This window comes from Centrocercus urophasianus, unplaced genomic scaffold, assembly GCF_019232065.1.
Source record: "Centrocercus urophasianus isolate 14NV4802_14NV808 unplaced genomic scaffold, USGS_Curo_1.0 seq_42, whole genome shotgun sequence".
Lineage (NCBI taxonomy): Eukaryota > Metazoa > Chordata > Aves > Galliformes > Phasianidae > Centrocercus > Centrocercus urophasianus.
The window spans coordinates 350256-366631 of record NW_024885000.1 but is presented as its reverse complement, the minus strand read 5'-3'; the positions used below and the strand labels follow the sequence as shown (position 1 = coordinate 366631).

Here is a 16376-nt window from a genome sequence, read left to right as displayed (position 1 = left end):
CCGCTCCCTTTATTTACCGCCATCATCGCACGCGCGAGCTGTCACCAGCGTGAGACACCCCAACGCCGCCGGCCACGCCCTCTCCCCGCCCATTGGCCGCCCGCCGCGCCCCGCCCCGCCCCGCTATTGGCCAGAGAGCGCGCCACACAGCGTGCTCGCTCCGCCCCTCGCTTCGCTCCCCATTCACCACCGCCGCCTACGCCAATTCCGTAGCGGCGCGGGTGTAGCGGAGCGCGGCGCCGTCCCGGGCGTGACGGCGCTGCCGGCGCTCAAGCGGACGCTGTTTGCGTAGCTAGCGCCGTGGTAGAGGAAGCTCTGGCGGAGCTTACGAGCTTTGCGCAGCCGCTAGGGGGTGCTTCTGAGTGGCTCACGGTTGAGTAGAGGGACGGCGGCGCTGAGGGGCAGGGAGCGGCTGGGCCCGGCCCCGGGCGGTGACGTAGCGGGCTTTGTGAATCCCGGGCTAAGTTTGGTTGAGAAGCAGGAGGGTAAATAAGGATGGTGCGGAGACAAAGGGACTCTTAAAGGGGCAGCGCGGCGTTGACGGGGCTCTGAGGCGATGGGGGCGGGGAGACCCTCGGGGGGCGGCGGGGCGCTGAGCTCATGGAGGAGCACGAGCCGCAGCGGGGGCACCCGGCGGGTAACACCGACCCCCTCCTCCCCCCACCTCCTCGGCTCTGACAGCCTGCCGCTCATCTTACAGAACCCCACCGCGCCGTTCTGGACAGAAGAATTAAAATTGATGATTAAAATTGATGATTAACGAGGCCTGGGGAAAACAACCTTCCAGACCGTGCCTTGACAGGGAGGATGAGGGTGGTTTTCGATTACCCTGGCACGAGCCATTAAGGTAACGCCATTGAAAGCCCCCTGAAGACTTGTTAGGACGCAGACCGGCGTTTTGAGCCGCGCTGACCTGCCGCAGTGATGCTGGGAGCAGGGAGCAGAACGATGCTTAGTACAGCTGATGAGGATCGAAAGGAAAGAAGTTGTTTTGTCCACCGGGAACGTGAAAGACTGGGAGGGAAGATTGAGGTTGGAGGTCAGGGGGAAATTCTTTGCTATGAGAGTGGTGAGGTGCTGGAACAGCTGCCCAGAGAGGCTGTGATGCCCCGTGCATCCCTGGAGGTGTTCAAGGCCAGGTTGGATGGGGCCCGGGGCAGCCTGGGCTGGTATGAAATGGGGTGGTTGGTGGCCCTGTATGTGGTGGGGGTGTGGGAGATTCATGATCTTTGAGGTCCCTTCCAACCCTGGCCAACGCAGCAACAGCAGCAGACGTTTTTGCTCAGGCATACAGAGCCAAATCCTACCCATACTTACACACGTGGAAGCCTGCTGGCGTCAATGGCTGCAATGGTGTAACTGAAGGCAGAATGTAGCTCAAGGGGTCCTGTTTTATTACTCTGGGAACAGCACAACATATTAATAAGAGCACAGAAGTCCCCAGAGATGCCAGCACACGTTTTATATTTTTAAGACCATCTTTCAGGAATTAGTAAAGCACTGGCAATGTTCAGTGTGACTAATCTGGTCATTAGAAGGAAATTCTTTTTTTTTTTACCTCAAGATTTAAAAAGTGAAACAAAGTGAAATAACTACCCGTACAAACAGCAGTTTGTTTTCACAGCCGCACTTAGCTGACTGCAGCTCACGTTCTGTAACCATCACCTGAAAACCAATAGTCCCGCTGAAGTCAGTGCACAACTCATCAAGCCGAGCTGGGAGCTGCAGAAACTCAGCACAGTCAGCATGTTGGAATTTCTCGTGCACTTACGGTGCATTCTGCTATTTATGACGGCTTATCAACCAGCTCTTTCTAGAGCCGGTGCTGATTAAATGTATTAAATGCCTACACTGAAAGCTCTAGACCCTGTAAGAGTTAATTAGGTTTACAGGTATAAATGAAAATAAAAAAGAAGCCACTGCTAAGTAATTAGTTCTCCACCAGTCAGCAAATCAACTAAAAAGCAGCTTCTTCACTGCCTGCTGTTTCAGATTGAAAAAATCTATTTAGGAGGGAAAAAAAAATCTCTGTTTTCTTTTCTCTTCAGAATCTTCAAGACCCATTTATCAGCAAGTAACCAAAATTGTTTCTTGCTGGAAGACACACGCTGCTTCTTCACCAGGAACCCATTGCTCCCTTTGCAAATCCCCTTACACCTTTCTTTTCATCCAGGACAAGGGCTGCAGAGCTGGCACCGTGCTGAGCACAGCCTTCCCAGGAACTGCAGGGGAAGCTCAGCACAGAGGTTGCTGGCTGAACAAGGTGTTGTGCTGCTTCTGAGACGAGGCAGGGGGTGCAGCAGGGGGAGAGAGGGAAAAACTGCAGCTACAAGCCAGGCAGATGCTGAGTATGTAAAACCAAGGGGACAAATAGCTCAAAAGGGACGCGATATCCCTGCTTTTCCTGCCATAAAAATAAGTCATCACTGAAAAATATTCAAGTGATATCGTACAGTTAAGCCTCATCAGAAATTTTTGGCTCTCATTCCACAGATCCTTCTTACTCCAGTAAATCTGCTGATATCACCAGGATTTCTCTGGAGAGGAATGGTGTGCAGCAGTGGGGCATTTATTGCAGGCCTTTCAAACCGTGAGATAAAGCAGTTGGCTTCCTCTTCCAGTGCATGAGGCCTCCTGCCACGCTTATTTATTTATTTAGCACTGGGCTTTAACTGAGAAGGGGAAGACTTTAATACTCCCATCTGATATCAAAGATGAAGGCAAGCTAAGAACATACCTGTAACAGGAATACAAGACTTCCTGTAGACTTCCTGCCACAGGGAAATTAGTTTGCTACAGTGGTATAAAGCTCTTGAACCTAATCAAAGATAAAACTCTGTTAAAGAATTGTCTCCACGCAACAGAACATTTCAAAAGCTGTAAATAAACAATACAAAGCAGAACAACACTCGCTGTGCACAGACTCCATCTTCTCACAAAAAGACAGCTTTTTATTTTGACAAAAAATAACAAGACATTTTCACACAAATATTGCAGTAAAAAAAAAAAAAAAAATCCTTTCTCCTAGCTGTTTGCATTCAGTGAGACTCTGCCCTCTGCATGCGTTTGGCTGGGATTCCTTTGCCAACAAATGGTAATCCCCCTGCATGAAGCACTGCACCGAGAACCAGCAGAGCCATGGGCCTGAGCACAGACACACAGAGAAGGAAGAAGGAGGGGGAGGACAAGAAGAAATCCTCGTGGCATTCAAAACCTTTGCTTTCAAATGGTGCAAAGAGATTTGGAAGGAAAAAAAACTTTGGGCTGACAGCAGTGCTGCTTCTTGGAGAAACTCCTGATCTGCAGAAAGGATGCAGCTGCTCTGCACAGAGCTCTGGGAGTCCTTTCACCTGATTCCTGCTACAGGCACCTGCTGCTGCTTGCGGATCTTGTTGAACAGCTCCATGTACTGAACCATTGTGTCTGCGGGGCTGTAGATGCTGTCATGTTTGGTGCCAAACACAGACGGGATGCCGGGAGTGTGGCTCCCCATGAAGCTCTGCATGAACTCCATCAGCAGGTTCCAGCAGTCGTTGGCTATCACACAAGGGCAGTATTCCACCTGGCAACAGAAACCACAGCCCTGAAGCTCACTGCAGGGCCATAACCACGCACAGGACAACGTACGTTCCTCTCTCTGCCTCACTGTTTTAAATATGAGATATGCATCGAGAGTTTGAAGGCAGCAAGCAGCCCCTCTGTGCTGTGGCTGCAGAAGGAAAACAGTGCTCTTCTCTTTGAGAATGTTGAGCATGTAACAGCAGAAGGATGGACAAACATACGAACAGGACATGCAGGGAATATGCAAGCCACCTCTTCAAAAGAGAAGAAAAAGAAAGGGAAATTTACCCGGTAAGTTTGTTGGTCATATTAAATCCCCTGTACTGGAAAAGCAATGATAAACTTCATTCCCACAAATTGGTATATGAACAGCTTATGTGGCCATGACTTCTTTCAGGTGTGTAATGATAAAGCCTTGAGATTTAAGGACTTGCAGTTCCAGATCAGGAATTATGTCCTAAAGGACACCCTGAAAACAAACTACTAAACCAAAGCAGAAGCAACCAGACTGCTAAGAAAATCTGGTCCTGAACTCAAGCTTAGGGTAAAACAGGCTTCTCTTTAACCCCAGGTCAACAGCAGTGCTCACACTACTACTTTTGTGTTTATTCCTGTGAAGCCACTTCTTAATCCCATCCCTGCTAGCTAGGAACACCTGCCCGGGTAGATGCAGCGTCATTATTAATTATAGACCAGTTAATAGGATTTGTGTGTTTAGCAAGACATGAGCTCAGATTTTGAAAGATCTTCCAACACCTAATTCTCAGCTACCTTAAAGACTGCTAGGCACCAACACATCTACATGTCTGGAGCCCCACCTGCTCTGCTTTGCCCTTCCTGTACCAGCACAGCCCAGCTCCTTGTGTTAATCCAAGATGTTTCTGAACTGCTGAGGCTTGTCCATAGCTTGAGTGCCTTGCACTCGCACCTGCAACCAGCCAACCACCTCCAGGACCATCCTGGGTCCTGCCACACAGAGTCCTGTGCACAGATACATCTCCCTCTACAGCATTCAAGGTTTGCTGCAGCCCAGCTTCCACCCTGTGACTGATGCTCTCGAGTCTTATCAACAGCCACAGTACTGAGCAGAGCATGGAAGCCATCTGATGAGAGGCTCTGAGCCCACACAGCACCCCACGGTGCAGCAATCCAGGCCAGCACACCTGGGGCAGCACTGACGTCCGCAGCACACAGCGCTCTGATGAGGAGTGAGCAGCTTTAGAGCCAAACCTGCGGCAGGAGGGCACCGTTTGGTGCTGCTCGGCCCAGCCACTGTCTGCACAAGGTCAGGAAAGAAAGCAAAACCCAAACCAGCATTAAATTAGCAGCAAAGTGTTCTACCCGCCTCAGTATGTTTATTAACCTGAAGTGCACTTCCAGCATTGTGCATCAGTATTTTAAGCAACTTTTTGGTTGGATGGCTTTCCTTCAGGGTTTCGTCTATGGACACCTCAACAGCAGGCTTTTCTGTCGGCACAGCTGAGCTCTGCAGTACCTGAATTAAACCTTACTGTGAGGAGATAAATGCTCTGCCTGCTGCACACATGAATGCATCCAGTACAAACTGCCAGCGGCTAATAACACAACTGATACACGGAAGGAATGGGGACTCAAGGTTTCAAGCAGAGCCTCTAGCATGGGATTTCCCTACCTGTAGCTGGATTTCATACCCTTTGAAGGTGATTCTTACCTCCACAGATATCCCCCGGGCGCTGGGACCCATCGTAACGGTGCCCACCTTCACCAGGAAGTCGCAGTACTGGTAGCGCGTGCCCCGGCTCTCGATCTTGTTTGCCTTGGCGTTCTGGAAGAAGCCTTTCAGCTTCACCATGAGCGTATCGAAGTTGGCATCTGCGATGAGGCAGGGCCCGTTTTCAAAGAGAGCGAAACAGCTGAGGGGGTACTCAGAGTTGTGCATCACGTACATCAGCTTGCCCGTCTGCCCTGAAATAAAGAGCAACAGCGTTTGGGCTGCGACGCTGACAGCTCTGCACTCATATGTGCTTCAAAGAAGGAAGCATCTGTTCTTGCTTTGTTCTCCTTGCTGCCTCAATCCTGATGTCCCTGTACCATTCACACACACACTGTTATCCAGCGGTTCAGTGAACAGACAGCATTTACTTCTTAACACTTAAAGAGGAAAGAAATCTTGCAACCAGTTCCTCACCCATCAAATGGTCCACCCATCGTATCTTCCCAATTTGGAGAGAAGGATGCTGTGGGGGACGATGTCAAAGGCCTTACTGAAGTCTCGATGGAGGACATCAGTGGCTCTTCCCTTGTCCACTGCTGGGGTTGCACCACCATAAAACGCAACAAGGCAGGACCTGCCCTTGGGGAAGCCTGGCTGGTAATCCCATAGCACCTCCCTCTCTTTTATGGGGCTCATAATAGCTTCCAGGAGGATCAGCTCCATGATCTCTCCTGGCATGGAGGTGAGGTGGACAGGGTGGCAGTCACCACAACTTGGTGACTATGTCAGCCAATTCCCTCAGCACTCCTGGATGCATCTCATTGCACCCATGGATGTAGGGTCATTCACAATCCTCAGACGGTCACAAACCTGATCTTTGCTTCCAGCAGGAGGGGCATTGCTCCCCAGCTCCCACCTTCTGACCCATCCACTCCAGGGCTGTGTGAAGAGCAGTAAAGACTGAGGCAAAAAGCTGTTGCATCCTTCAGCATTCTGCTTGTCTGTTGTTACCAGCCTGCCTGTGTTGCTTATGTGTACGGGGTCTATGCGGGTTTACTCGTGGACTTTCCTTTTCTGGTTGAGAATCCTATAGAAGCCTTTCTTATTCTTCTTTGCACCCCTTGCCAAGTTCCAGTTGGGCCCCAGTGCAGTTCTTTCTCATATTCAGAGGGAACTTCCTGAGTTCCAGCCTGTGCCCAGTGCCCCCCATCCTATCACTGGGCACCAGAGCATGGCCCCATTATCTCGACACCCACCTACAGTATTTGTACAGATTGCTAGGATCCCCCCTGCCTCCTCTGAACCTTCTCTTCCCCAGCCCCAGGGCTCTCGGCCTTTTTCCATCAGGAGATGTTCCAGGCTTCCCACCACCTCCGTGGGCTCTGCAGCAGCTCCACGTCTGCCCTTTATTGGGGAGCCCAGGGCAGAGCAGAGGGGAGCAGCGCCTCCTCACCCTGCTGGCTGCGTTCTGTGCCGTGTGCCCCAAGGAACCACCAGGGCAGCCGATGGTTCGCCGCCAGGACCCCCAGGTCCTTCTCTGCAGAGCTCCTTTCCCATTCTGCTCCAGGAGGGGACGGCACCGCAGGCAAAAATCCCTCAGCGGGCAGCGAGCCTCGGGCTCGGCCGAACGCACGGAGCGGCCCCGACGGCGGGCACAGCTCCCCTCCGCTCCGCTCCCCGCCGCCCACCTTGGCTGCTGATGGCGGCGGCCGTGTGGTACGTCTCGCAGTCCACGCCGAACGCGCCGTGCTTCTCGGCGCCCAGCAGCTCCAGCTTCTTGCTCAGCAGCTCCACCGTCTGCTGCACGCTCTTCCCCTCCAACACGGGCACCTGCGTCACGCTGCGGGGCAACAAACGGCTCTAAACGGCCCGGGGACACGTGCGGAGCCCAGCCCGAACCCCCGGCCCGCCCCCCGCGGCCCCTCACCAGGTGACCCCCATCGCTCCGGCCGTCCCCGCCCGGCACCGGAAGCGGCGGCGGAAGGATCGGGCGCGCGCACGCGCAGCGCGTGTCTGAGGACACCATGCCGAAGGCGGCGCGCGGCGCGGAGCCGCTGCACGAGCAGATCCTGAGGGCCGCCGCCCCGCGAGTGCGGCAGCGCCGGGGCCGGGAGGCGGAGGGCGATGCGGAGGAGCGGGACGGAGGTTACGTGGGGCCGCGGCTGGCCCGGCGCATCCTGCGGGAGGCGCGGAGGCAGCAGGAGGAGCTGGAGGCCGAGCACGGCCCCGGGGCGCCCGCCCGACCGCCGCCGCAGCGCTGCGCGACCCCGGGCGGCTCCGGCTCGGAGGAGGACGAAGACGAGGAATGGCCGAGCCTGCGGCGGGCGGCCGAGTGGGACGGGCGGAGCGGCGGTGGGGATGTGGAGGTGGACCCCGAGGACGAGAGGGCGCTGGAGGCGTTCATGAGCCGCGCTCCGCCGCTCAGGTGCGGGACGGGGGGAGAAGGAGGGGGTGGGGGGCGGACGGGGAGCCCCGGTTCCTCAGCACCGACTCGTCCCGGCTCCCAGGCGGACGCTGGCGGATGTAATCATGGAGAAGATCACGGAGAAGCAGACGGAGGTGCAGACGGCGCTGTCGGAGCTGTCGGGCCGCCCCATGCCTCAGCTCGACCCCCGCGTGCTGGAGGTGTACAGAGGCGTCCGAGAGGTGAGGGCACTGCGGGCCCCCGGCCCCACACACACCTTTTTGGCAGCCCCACCCCCAGTGCAGCAATGAGGTCATCCCACCCCAGGAGGGGCAGCGCTGCTGCTTCTCTCAGGGCTGCCGTGGACCTCGTGCTGATGGGGAGGGCGCGTGTGGCACACAAGTGCTGCCCTGTGCTGAGCAGAGACTCAGCACAGCCCCTTTGCAGCGGAGCTGTGCAGGGAGCAGACGGCTTGCTTACAGCCTTGAGACAAACCCCAGCCCCTCTGCTTTCACTGAAGGTGCTGTCCAAATACAGGAGTGGGAAACTCCCCAAAGCGTTTAAAATCATTCCTGCCTTGTCCAACTGGGAGCAGATCCTCTACATCACAGAGCCTGAGACGTGGACGGCAGCGGCAATGTACCAGGCCACAAGGTGCGACCAGCACAGTGCACTCTGAGCTGTTGTTTTCTCTTTCTGTAATGGAATGAGAAGTACAAAATACCATCATGTGTTCAACACCCTGCTCCTCCCTCCCCGTGCCTTTGAGCAGAGGGGATGCCCAGAGACAAGAGAGGTTTCCTGCAGTCCCCTTCTCTCAGAACCTGGCTCTGGAGATGCAGAACACACACACCTCACTTCATGCTTTGCATTTCACAGGATATTTTCATCCAACCTGAAGGAGAGGATGGCACAGAGGTTCTACAACCTGGTGCTGTTGCCACGGGTCAGAGATGATATTGCTGAGTACAAGCGCCTCAACTTCCACCTCTACATGGCTTTGAAGAAGGCTCTATTCAAGCCAGGAGCGTGGTTCAAAGGTAGGGGCTCCCTGTCGGGCTGCACTCCACCCGTGGGAGCCTGCTGCAGTGCACAGCAGCTCGGCAGGGCAGTGTGTTGCACAGCACTACTTCTGTACATTGCTCTCTCTGGCTGTGGGGGCTCAGTGTGGTGGAGGAAGGTGGAAGGATGTCCATGATGCAGAGGAGCCGTTATTTCCATGGGTTAAATGTGCCCTGAGAGAGCAAGGCTGAGCCTCACACCCTGTAGCTCTGCCTGCTGTGATGATGACCAGTGGTGCCCAACTCTTCTCCCCTCACAGGAATTCTCATCCCCCTGTGTGAATCGGGGACCTGCACGCTGCGGGAGGCCATCATCATCGGCAGCATCCTCACCAAGTGTTCCATCCCTGTCCTGCACTCCAGGTAACGCAGCGGGGCAAAGTCACCGTGGGGAGAACAGTTTGCTTTCAGGGACACCAGATCTGTCCCTCAGCCTGTCCAGCAGCTCAGAGCAGGGAGAGCTTTTGCTCATCAGCTTTGCCCAGGGCTGAGATTGGAGACTGTCCTTTTTGTGCTGGGTGTCCCCCTGCTGCTGCTGGCCCTGCCCTCACCCGCTGCTCCCTCTGTCCCCACAGTGCAGCCATGCTGAAGATCGCTGAGATGCCATACAACGGTGCCAACAGCATCTTCCTCCGGCTGCTCATCGACAAGAAGTACGCGCTGCCCTTCCGCGTGGTGGATGCCCTGGTCTTCCATTTCTTGGCCTTCCGCACAGACCAGCGCACCCTGCCCGTGCTGTGGCACCAGAGCTTCCTGGCTCTCGCCCAGCGCTACAAGGAGGACCTGTCCTCAGAGCAGAAGGAGGCTCTGCTCGAGCTGCTCAAGTTCCACAGCCATCCGCAGATCTCAGCGGAGATCCGGAGGGAGCTGGCAAACTCCAAGACGCGGGATGTGGAGGGGCAGGAGCCTGCGGCCATGGAGTGAGGGGAGGAGGTGGGGAAACACCACGGCCTGGCCTGCTCCTGGGGGCTGCTGCACACTGCAGGGAGCAACGCCTCCAGGAGGTGTTTGGGAACATCCAGCCCTGGGATCCCTCTGCTCGTGGTGCTGTACCCACAGGGCTGGGCTGCGCTCCCTGCATTGCTTGTTGCAAGGCAGCGCCATGCCCCTGGCACCCAGGAAAGAGTAGGGTTTGTCCTGCTCCTGTTCTGGAAAATAAAGCCCGAGCTGGGTCCTGAAGTCTGGAGTAGCTCTACTCTGTAGTTGCATCTCTGCGGCTGCATACACGCATCGTCCTGTCCCGTCCCCAGCAGGGGGCAGAGCAAAGCCACCAACGCTGGGCTCCTTGCAGGGCTGCACTGCAGGAGCTGTCCCGACTGCAAAAGGAGAGCGGGGGCTGCGCAACACCCTTGTCTCCCTGCTGGCAGCAGGCACCTTCCCGACTGCTGTGCATTAAGTGGTCTGCGATGTTGGGCAGAAGGGCTGGGGGGTAAACATCTTCCTTCAGTGAGAAAGGTGGGGGCCAAGGCTGGGGCCCCTAGACTCTTCCCAGAGCCCACAGGAGCTCTACAGGAATGCTACAGCTGGTGCTTCCAGGTTTGCTGCCAGCACCTGACTTGTGCCAACCCAGGGATGCTGTGTACAGCCCCAGGCAGAGATGAGGGCAGAAGCTGCCCTGCAGCACTGGGAGCAGAAAGCCCTCTAAGAGCTCCTGTCCTTGCAAGGCTGGCAGCCTCTGATTGTTCCCCATCCCTCCCCACTCCCTGCAGTGCATCCTTTTGGAGATGTCTCGTGGCCTGGGCCTCCTTCCTGCCTGCTCCCATCTCAGCACATGCACCGCTGTGCTGGCAGCCCCTTCTGCACTGACCATTCCCAAACACTTCCCAGTTGCCCCAAGGACTTTGCCTTTCTGCTCCACAGAGATGGAGCAGCCCCAGCACCACAGCACTGCTGTTCTTGGCCAGTGAGGCCACATGTGGCAAAGCCCACAAAGTGCCACCTCTGCTGGAAAACCCAGCAGGGGCATCCCATAAGGCTGCACTTACATGGGTGCTTACCTGGACATTACAGGGATGCTCCTGGAAGCATCACAGCCTGTGAGGAAGATTCTGTGCAGCTCCGTGCAGTGCTGAGCACCACCTCCTCCCAGCTCCACTTCTCCCCTTCCCCAGCAGCCACACGGAGCAGAGCAGCACACAGCACCTGGGGCCACTCACACACCGCAGCACTTCTTTTTTTCTTGGCTTCCTGATTCATATTTCCTTTCTTTAAAAAACCCAGAAGCTGATAAGCAAGAGACACACCATGCTGCCAGCACACGCAATGCACTGCACTCACCTTCCTGCAGCACAGCGCCTGTCTGTGCAGGGAACGCTTCAGCAGCACTGAATGGCTGCAAAGGGAAAGCCCTGACACCACTGTGCTCATTTGAAGTACTTTATTGCAACATTATACGGTACTTGACTCTCCCAGCAGCAGGACTCTTGCATGTGAACACCAAAACAGATTACTCTTAAATTAAAACTCACTCATACATACATATATATAAAAATTTGTTTGTACAGACGCTCCTCGTGACACATCGGTGGTGGGAGAACAGCAGCCCCAGCTTTTTCCACCTGATAAAATTTGTTTCTGGTGGCACCCAGAGCAGATTTCCCCCCAGGACAGCAGCTGCAGCTCTGTGTCCAGAGGGCAGCCCCAGCAGCACTGCCTCCCGCCCCGCAGCGGCTCTCTGGCTATTCCTGGTTAATACAAGTCTACAATTTATTGATTCTCTCTTAGAAAAGCAGCATTATATAATGGTTTTTTTTCTTTAAAAAAAACAACACTTTTTTTTTTTTTTTTTTGTAAAACTAACAGACAGGATCAACAAGAACAACAACAAAATGCAATCACTGTTCAACTCAAGTGCGCAGTGAGTTTTCTACCCTGTGAGGACACAGCTCAGAGCCATACGGGTATTGATGCAGAACAGCCCCCCGGACACGATCTGAGATCCCCGGCTTGGAGGAGTGAAAATGCATTTCAGACTATAGCAGCACATTCAGTGATATTTTTTTTTCTTTAAATCTAGCCTGACTTCTGAGCTACCTACAGCCAAACAGCTTTCAAGTGAGAGCCTCCCACTGCCCAGGGAACAAAGGAAGGAGACAAAGGATAAAGGCACTTTAGGAAGGAGAAAAGACCGGCATCCAGGCCCCACCGCATGGAGCAGCAGCCTTCCTCCCCCCCCTTTCCATAGCACTTAACAATAAATTAAGCAGCCTCGGTGGGGCAGCAGAAAGCCAAGGCACTTTGCACGGGTTTGCGCTGCAGCATCGCGCTGCACCCACTGCTCTCCCCAGGAGTCCCCAGGATGAGGACTTCTCTGCGTCCATGCAAAAAAGGGAGCGCTTCTCCCAAGCAAAGCCAAGAACCCGCAAATCCCAGACCTAATGGCAACAAGAAACAAGGCACACACATCCCTCCAACCAGAAGCAGCCACACCGCCCCAGACCCACAGCTATCCACACACAGCAGCCCAGACCCAGGGACCCATGAGCACAGTGCTCAGCAAGGGGATGACGGACATTTTGGTCACTTAAGCCAACTGAGAGCTGGCTGTGCACGGTTGGTGGCCCATGCAGGGCTGGAAGTCATTGCAGTAAACACACCTGAGCACAGCAGTCTGCCAGCCAGGGGACAAGGAAAGCAAACAGAAACGTTTTACCATTTCCTTTTGGATTCTGTTCCCCTCCTCAGCTCTTCTGCAACCCAGCCCCCCCGGAAGGGCCACCTCGCCCCCACCACCCCCAGCAGCCAGCGAGCAGAGTTCAAGCAGCAGTGAGCACCACAGAGTCACCAGAGACCCCGGCACCCTCCCCCTGCCACCCCCTTGGCGCTGGAGGTGGGGAGAAGGATGAGCACGGAGCTGCCCTCATACAGCCAGCAGGAAGAGCGAATCCCCACAGCAGGTGGAGGGGCTCTCGGATGGACCGGGGGGACGCCGCAAACTCTGGGTGCTGGGTCGGGTCCTGCTGTCGTGGGATGGGCAGCTCTCGGGCAGGGGCAGCCGGTCACAGGTTGATGTCCGTGACATCTGTGGGGGTGCTGGTGGGCTGGCTGGCCGGGTAAGCAGCAGTCTTGGCAGTGCTGTATTCCTGTTGGCTTTGGGATGCCTGCTTCAGGCTCTCGGCTAGGGCTGCCTCAATCTGCTCCTGACAAGCCTTCAGGCAGTCCTGTAGGAGAGGGGCGGGACAAGAGGCCTCAGTTCTGCTGTTCAGAGTTGAGGGCCTTAAAACAGCTCTGAGCAGCTGCTGGATTATACCTCCGGCCCCTGGGGCATCGAAGCACACAGAAGCCCTTTTCCTGTAGGAGAAACCTCCAGCTTGCATGTCATTTAGACCCTTCCTGGAAGTCCAACACTCTGCTTATCCTCTTCCCACTGTACGCAGCAGTGAGCTCAGCAATGCAGCCACCCCCAACGAGCGCAGGGGCAGAGCAGAACACCTCTGGGCTGGCCAGAGCCATCCCTCAGGACAGATACACACATGAGTGCAGGGATCCTCAGGCTCAGGGACTCCTCAAGCTCTGCATCTTGTCGTGCCACTGCCCAAGTAAGACCAGGTCATCCCTGCTGGGAGCCCAGTGGCACGCACATCACTGCGGATCTGGAAGCCAAAACTCACACATCCAGCCAGACCCAGCCGTGACCAGAGGAGGGAACTCCTCCGCCTCACCGCAGCAGTGCTGTGACCACCACGAGCTGCACTACGAAAGGGCAAAGCCTGGCCCTTCTCCCACACGCTGTCACTCAGCAGCACGAGGCGGCATTTCGCACTCAGGGCCGCAGCCCAGCCGGCTACACGGGGCTGCGCGCTCGCGGGATATTGTCACACACCGAAATCTCTTACCAGGAATCCACCGCCGGTTCTTAGAAACTGTCAGAGGATGTGGCGAGCAGAAATAGCAACGCCCACCACCCCTGCCCTGCGCCGCTTCCAGTAAGAGCAGCCCAAAGGCGCTGCAGCCCGGAGCCGCTGGCGGGCGGAGGGGACAGCGCGGGGCACGGCGAAACAGGGCTGCCCTCACCTCCCACCTGTCTGCAGATAGGGATGGAGGCAGAGGAGCCACCACCGGGCTTTCCATGGGTGATTTTGGGAGAGATGCTGACAGTCGGCTCAGCTGCGTGCAGCCCTTCACCTGACAGTGGAGCCGGGGGCTGTGGGGGCTGCCCCAATCTGCGTGCCCTGACTCCATGGGCAGCTGAGCTGCAGGCTCTGCAGGCTGAGGGTACAGCAGCAGAATGGTGCGGCTCCGAGTCACAGCCCAGGGACAGTGCACGGCCGTGTTCAGGGAGAACCACCAGCCCTGAGGTGAGATGGGAGGCTGGGGGTTTCCCCTGGGAGCCCTGTGGTGCTGCAGGCACGTCCACAGGGCTTCCTCCTGCTGCAGGAGCTGGGCAGAGGCTGGCCGTGCAGCACCCGAGCAGATTGGAAGGCAGCTGAGCTGCCCCTGACCGTTTTGGCTGCACTCCCTCTGTGGTGTCCTCCCTGCTTCCCACCTGTTCCCTCCACCAACTCCAGCCCACAGCCAGTTTCAGCCCCTGTCCCATTCACCGCAGCAGCTTGAAAGCAGCTGGCTGCACTGATTAACTCTTTAAAAAAGCTCCTGCAAACAAAAAAAAATATAAAAAGCTGCACGAATAAAGCAACACATCTTCCTGCCCCATCCCCTCTCTGCATGGACAAAGCCAGGTCACAGCCTCCCATCCGGCACAGGCACCAGTTCCAAGTCCCAGCACTGCTGTCAGGGGACTGAAACCAACCCCATGCTGGCTGCTGGCATTTGTGCTGGGGCAGAAGAAAAGATCAGAAAGGGCCCAGGCAGGATAAGGGCTCCCAATGGCTTCACAGCATCCACAGTGAGCAGCACATGAGGAGCCTGGTGACACCCCTTCCCTACTCAGAGGGCAGCAGAGGAGTAGGTAGATGCCCCCCAGCACCCCATGCCAACATCCTGAAATGCTGCATACCTCCAGCCAGGGTACCTGCAACCAGACACCATGGAGGCAAGCAGATGCCAAGCCCAGCTTTGCCCTGTGCCCCAGCCCACCTGGTCAACCCGATCTCAGCGACACCTGTCTGTGCAGGGAACAGACGCTCCCTTTTGTGCTGCTTTTCAAAGGCTCTGAGCTCATCTCCTCCACACAGATGGCACGTGGGGGCCGGGAGCCACCTGTAGCCATGGGCTGCACTGAGCACACTGCATCTAGAGATGCTCTCTGGTTGTCAGGCCTTCATCAAACCAGGGCCAGAATTATTACAGACAGCTTCCCCCCCCCCTCCATTCAAACCAAGCTGCAGAAAGGGGAAGAGCCTCCACCCAATCCCAAACCTCCAGCCAAACCTCCCCACCGCTGCCCAGCCGACACTCACCACCTCTGTGCCAGTGATGCCGGCCAGCAGCTCGGTGACTGCCTCCCCACCAAAGCCATTCACAGAGATGCTCAGGCCGTGCACTGCTGCACTGATGCTGCCCGTCGCGATCATGGAGGGGGGGTACATGGCAAAAGTGTAGTCTAAAACCAGGATGAGGACACGAGAGAAAAAAGTTGTTAGCGAGGATGTGTGCAAACTCTTAAGTTCTTGGGACTGATTTCCATGGGAAACTAGTGAGGGCAGAGCAGTCTCCAGCTTAGCAGTGAGAAACAGGAGCAAAGCAATGGAAAACAGGTTGAGCATCACAACAGCAAGCTTCACCAAGCTATTTCCCTGGGCCTCCCTCACCAAAAGAAGTGTCGAAGGTGACCTTGCTCCACTGACAGAACAAGGCCGACCCAGGCTCACAGTGAAGCTGCCTTTGCTCTGGATGCTCTCCAGCACACAGCCTCCCGCAGGCAGAATGATGGCACAGCTGTTCTGCTCCTCCCACCATCTCCTGGGCACCCACTAAGAGCCCCCAGGATACTTCTACTTTGTCAGGGAGACAAAGCTGCTGAGCAGCAAAGCACTCCCGTATGAATGAAGTCAGGCACTCAAGGCCGCTCCCCTGCAGCTCTCCCCAGCAGAGCAGGCACCCACCTGTGGCACACAGGGCAACGAAGGTCTGTGCGTGCTTCTTCACCAGCTCCATCTTGTCCTTAGGAAGCGGGAGGTGATGGAGGATGTGAGCCAAGAAATCGTTTGCTATCACTGAGACAAGGTCCCACTTTAACTTCTCCAAGACCAGAATCTCCCAATCCTGTACAAAGACAGACAGACATTACTCAGCAGGGCTAAGTCCAGCAGAGACGCTCAACTCACAGGCAGTTACACACAGAATCTGGGGAAGGGCCAGTAAAGCAGCGCAGCCCTTTAGGAAGGGAGAAAGAGAGGGAACATCCCTGCCCTGTGCCTATGGCACAAATCCAGCCTTGAGGCGCTGCGAAGGTTGGAGCAAAGATGAGAAGAGGAAGTGACAAATCCGGTTTCTTCTTCCCAAAGGTGCAACCAGATTAACCTTCTGCTTTGTAGACATTCCTCTGGGCACTCCTTTGCTTTGCAATGCTGCTGCAACAGTAAGAAAAACAGAGCAGGCAGCAGCATACACATCACTCCTGTGTTCCCTCCCCACTCCTGAGAAGAGCCACCCAGGCTCCCAGGAGCAGCACAGGGTGGGGCAAACAGGGACCATCTGGTTGTCATGGCATGGGGAACACAGAGACCCTGCGGACGTGCAGGGGAAGGGAAGCACT

At 55.8% G+C, this 16376-nt stretch overlaps 4 protein-coding genes across 9 annotated transcripts in view; 1 reads left to right on the top strand and 3 right to left on the bottom strand.

Moving 5' to 3' along the window:
* USP49 (ubiquitin specific peptidase 49) overlaps window positions 1–85 on the bottom strand; it is a 23876-nt gene extending 23791 nt beyond the window's left edge. For all 4 annotated transcript variants that reach the window (XM_042833619.1, XM_042833616.1, XM_042833620.1 and 1 more), the window contains exon 1: window positions 18–85. The gene's annotated coding sequence lies outside the window, so the exon portion shown is untranslated. The remainder of the gene's footprint in view (window positions 1–17) is intronic.
* Window positions 86–2924: 2839 nt separating this feature from the next.
* Window positions 2925–7240, bottom strand: MED20 (mediator complex subunit 20). Its single transcript, XM_042833822.1, has 4 exons — window positions 7182–7240; window positions 6943–7094; window positions 5252–5505; window positions 2925–3562 (listed from the first exon to the last, which is right to left on the bottom strand). Exons 1-4 carry the CDS (start codon window positions 7193–7195, stop codon window positions 3347–3349), a joined length of 636 nt encoding a protein of 211 aa, XP_042689756.1. The 5' UTR covers window positions 7196–7240; the 3' UTR covers window positions 2925–3346.
* Window positions 7241–7278: 38 nt separating this feature from the next.
* On the top strand, window positions 7279–9898 carry BYSL (bystin like). Its single transcript, XM_042833622.1, has 6 exons — window positions 7279–7679; window positions 7762–7900; window positions 8179–8312; window positions 8538–8698; window positions 8980–9082; window positions 9295–9898. Exons 1-6 carry the CDS (start codon window positions 7279–7281, stop codon window positions 9641–9643), a joined length of 1287 nt encoding a protein of 428 aa, XP_042689556.1. The 3' UTR covers window positions 9644–9898.
* A 1183-nt stretch (window positions 9899–11081) lies between these two features.
* Window positions 11082–16376, bottom strand: part of CCND3 (cyclin D3) — a 37866-nt gene continuing 32571 nt past the window's right edge. For all 3 annotated transcript variants that reach the window (XM_042833545.1, XM_042833544.1, XM_042833543.1), the window contains exons 3-5: window positions 15724–15883; window positions 15079–15221; window positions 11082–12879 (exon numbers count right to left, since the gene is read on the bottom strand). In XM_042833545.1, the coding sequence (XP_042689479.1) occupies window positions 12718–12879; window positions 15079–15221; window positions 15724–15883 (465 nt within the window). In that variant the 3' untranslated portion in view covers window positions 11082–12717. The remainder of the gene's footprint in view (window positions 12880–15078; window positions 15222–15723; window positions 15884–16376) is intronic.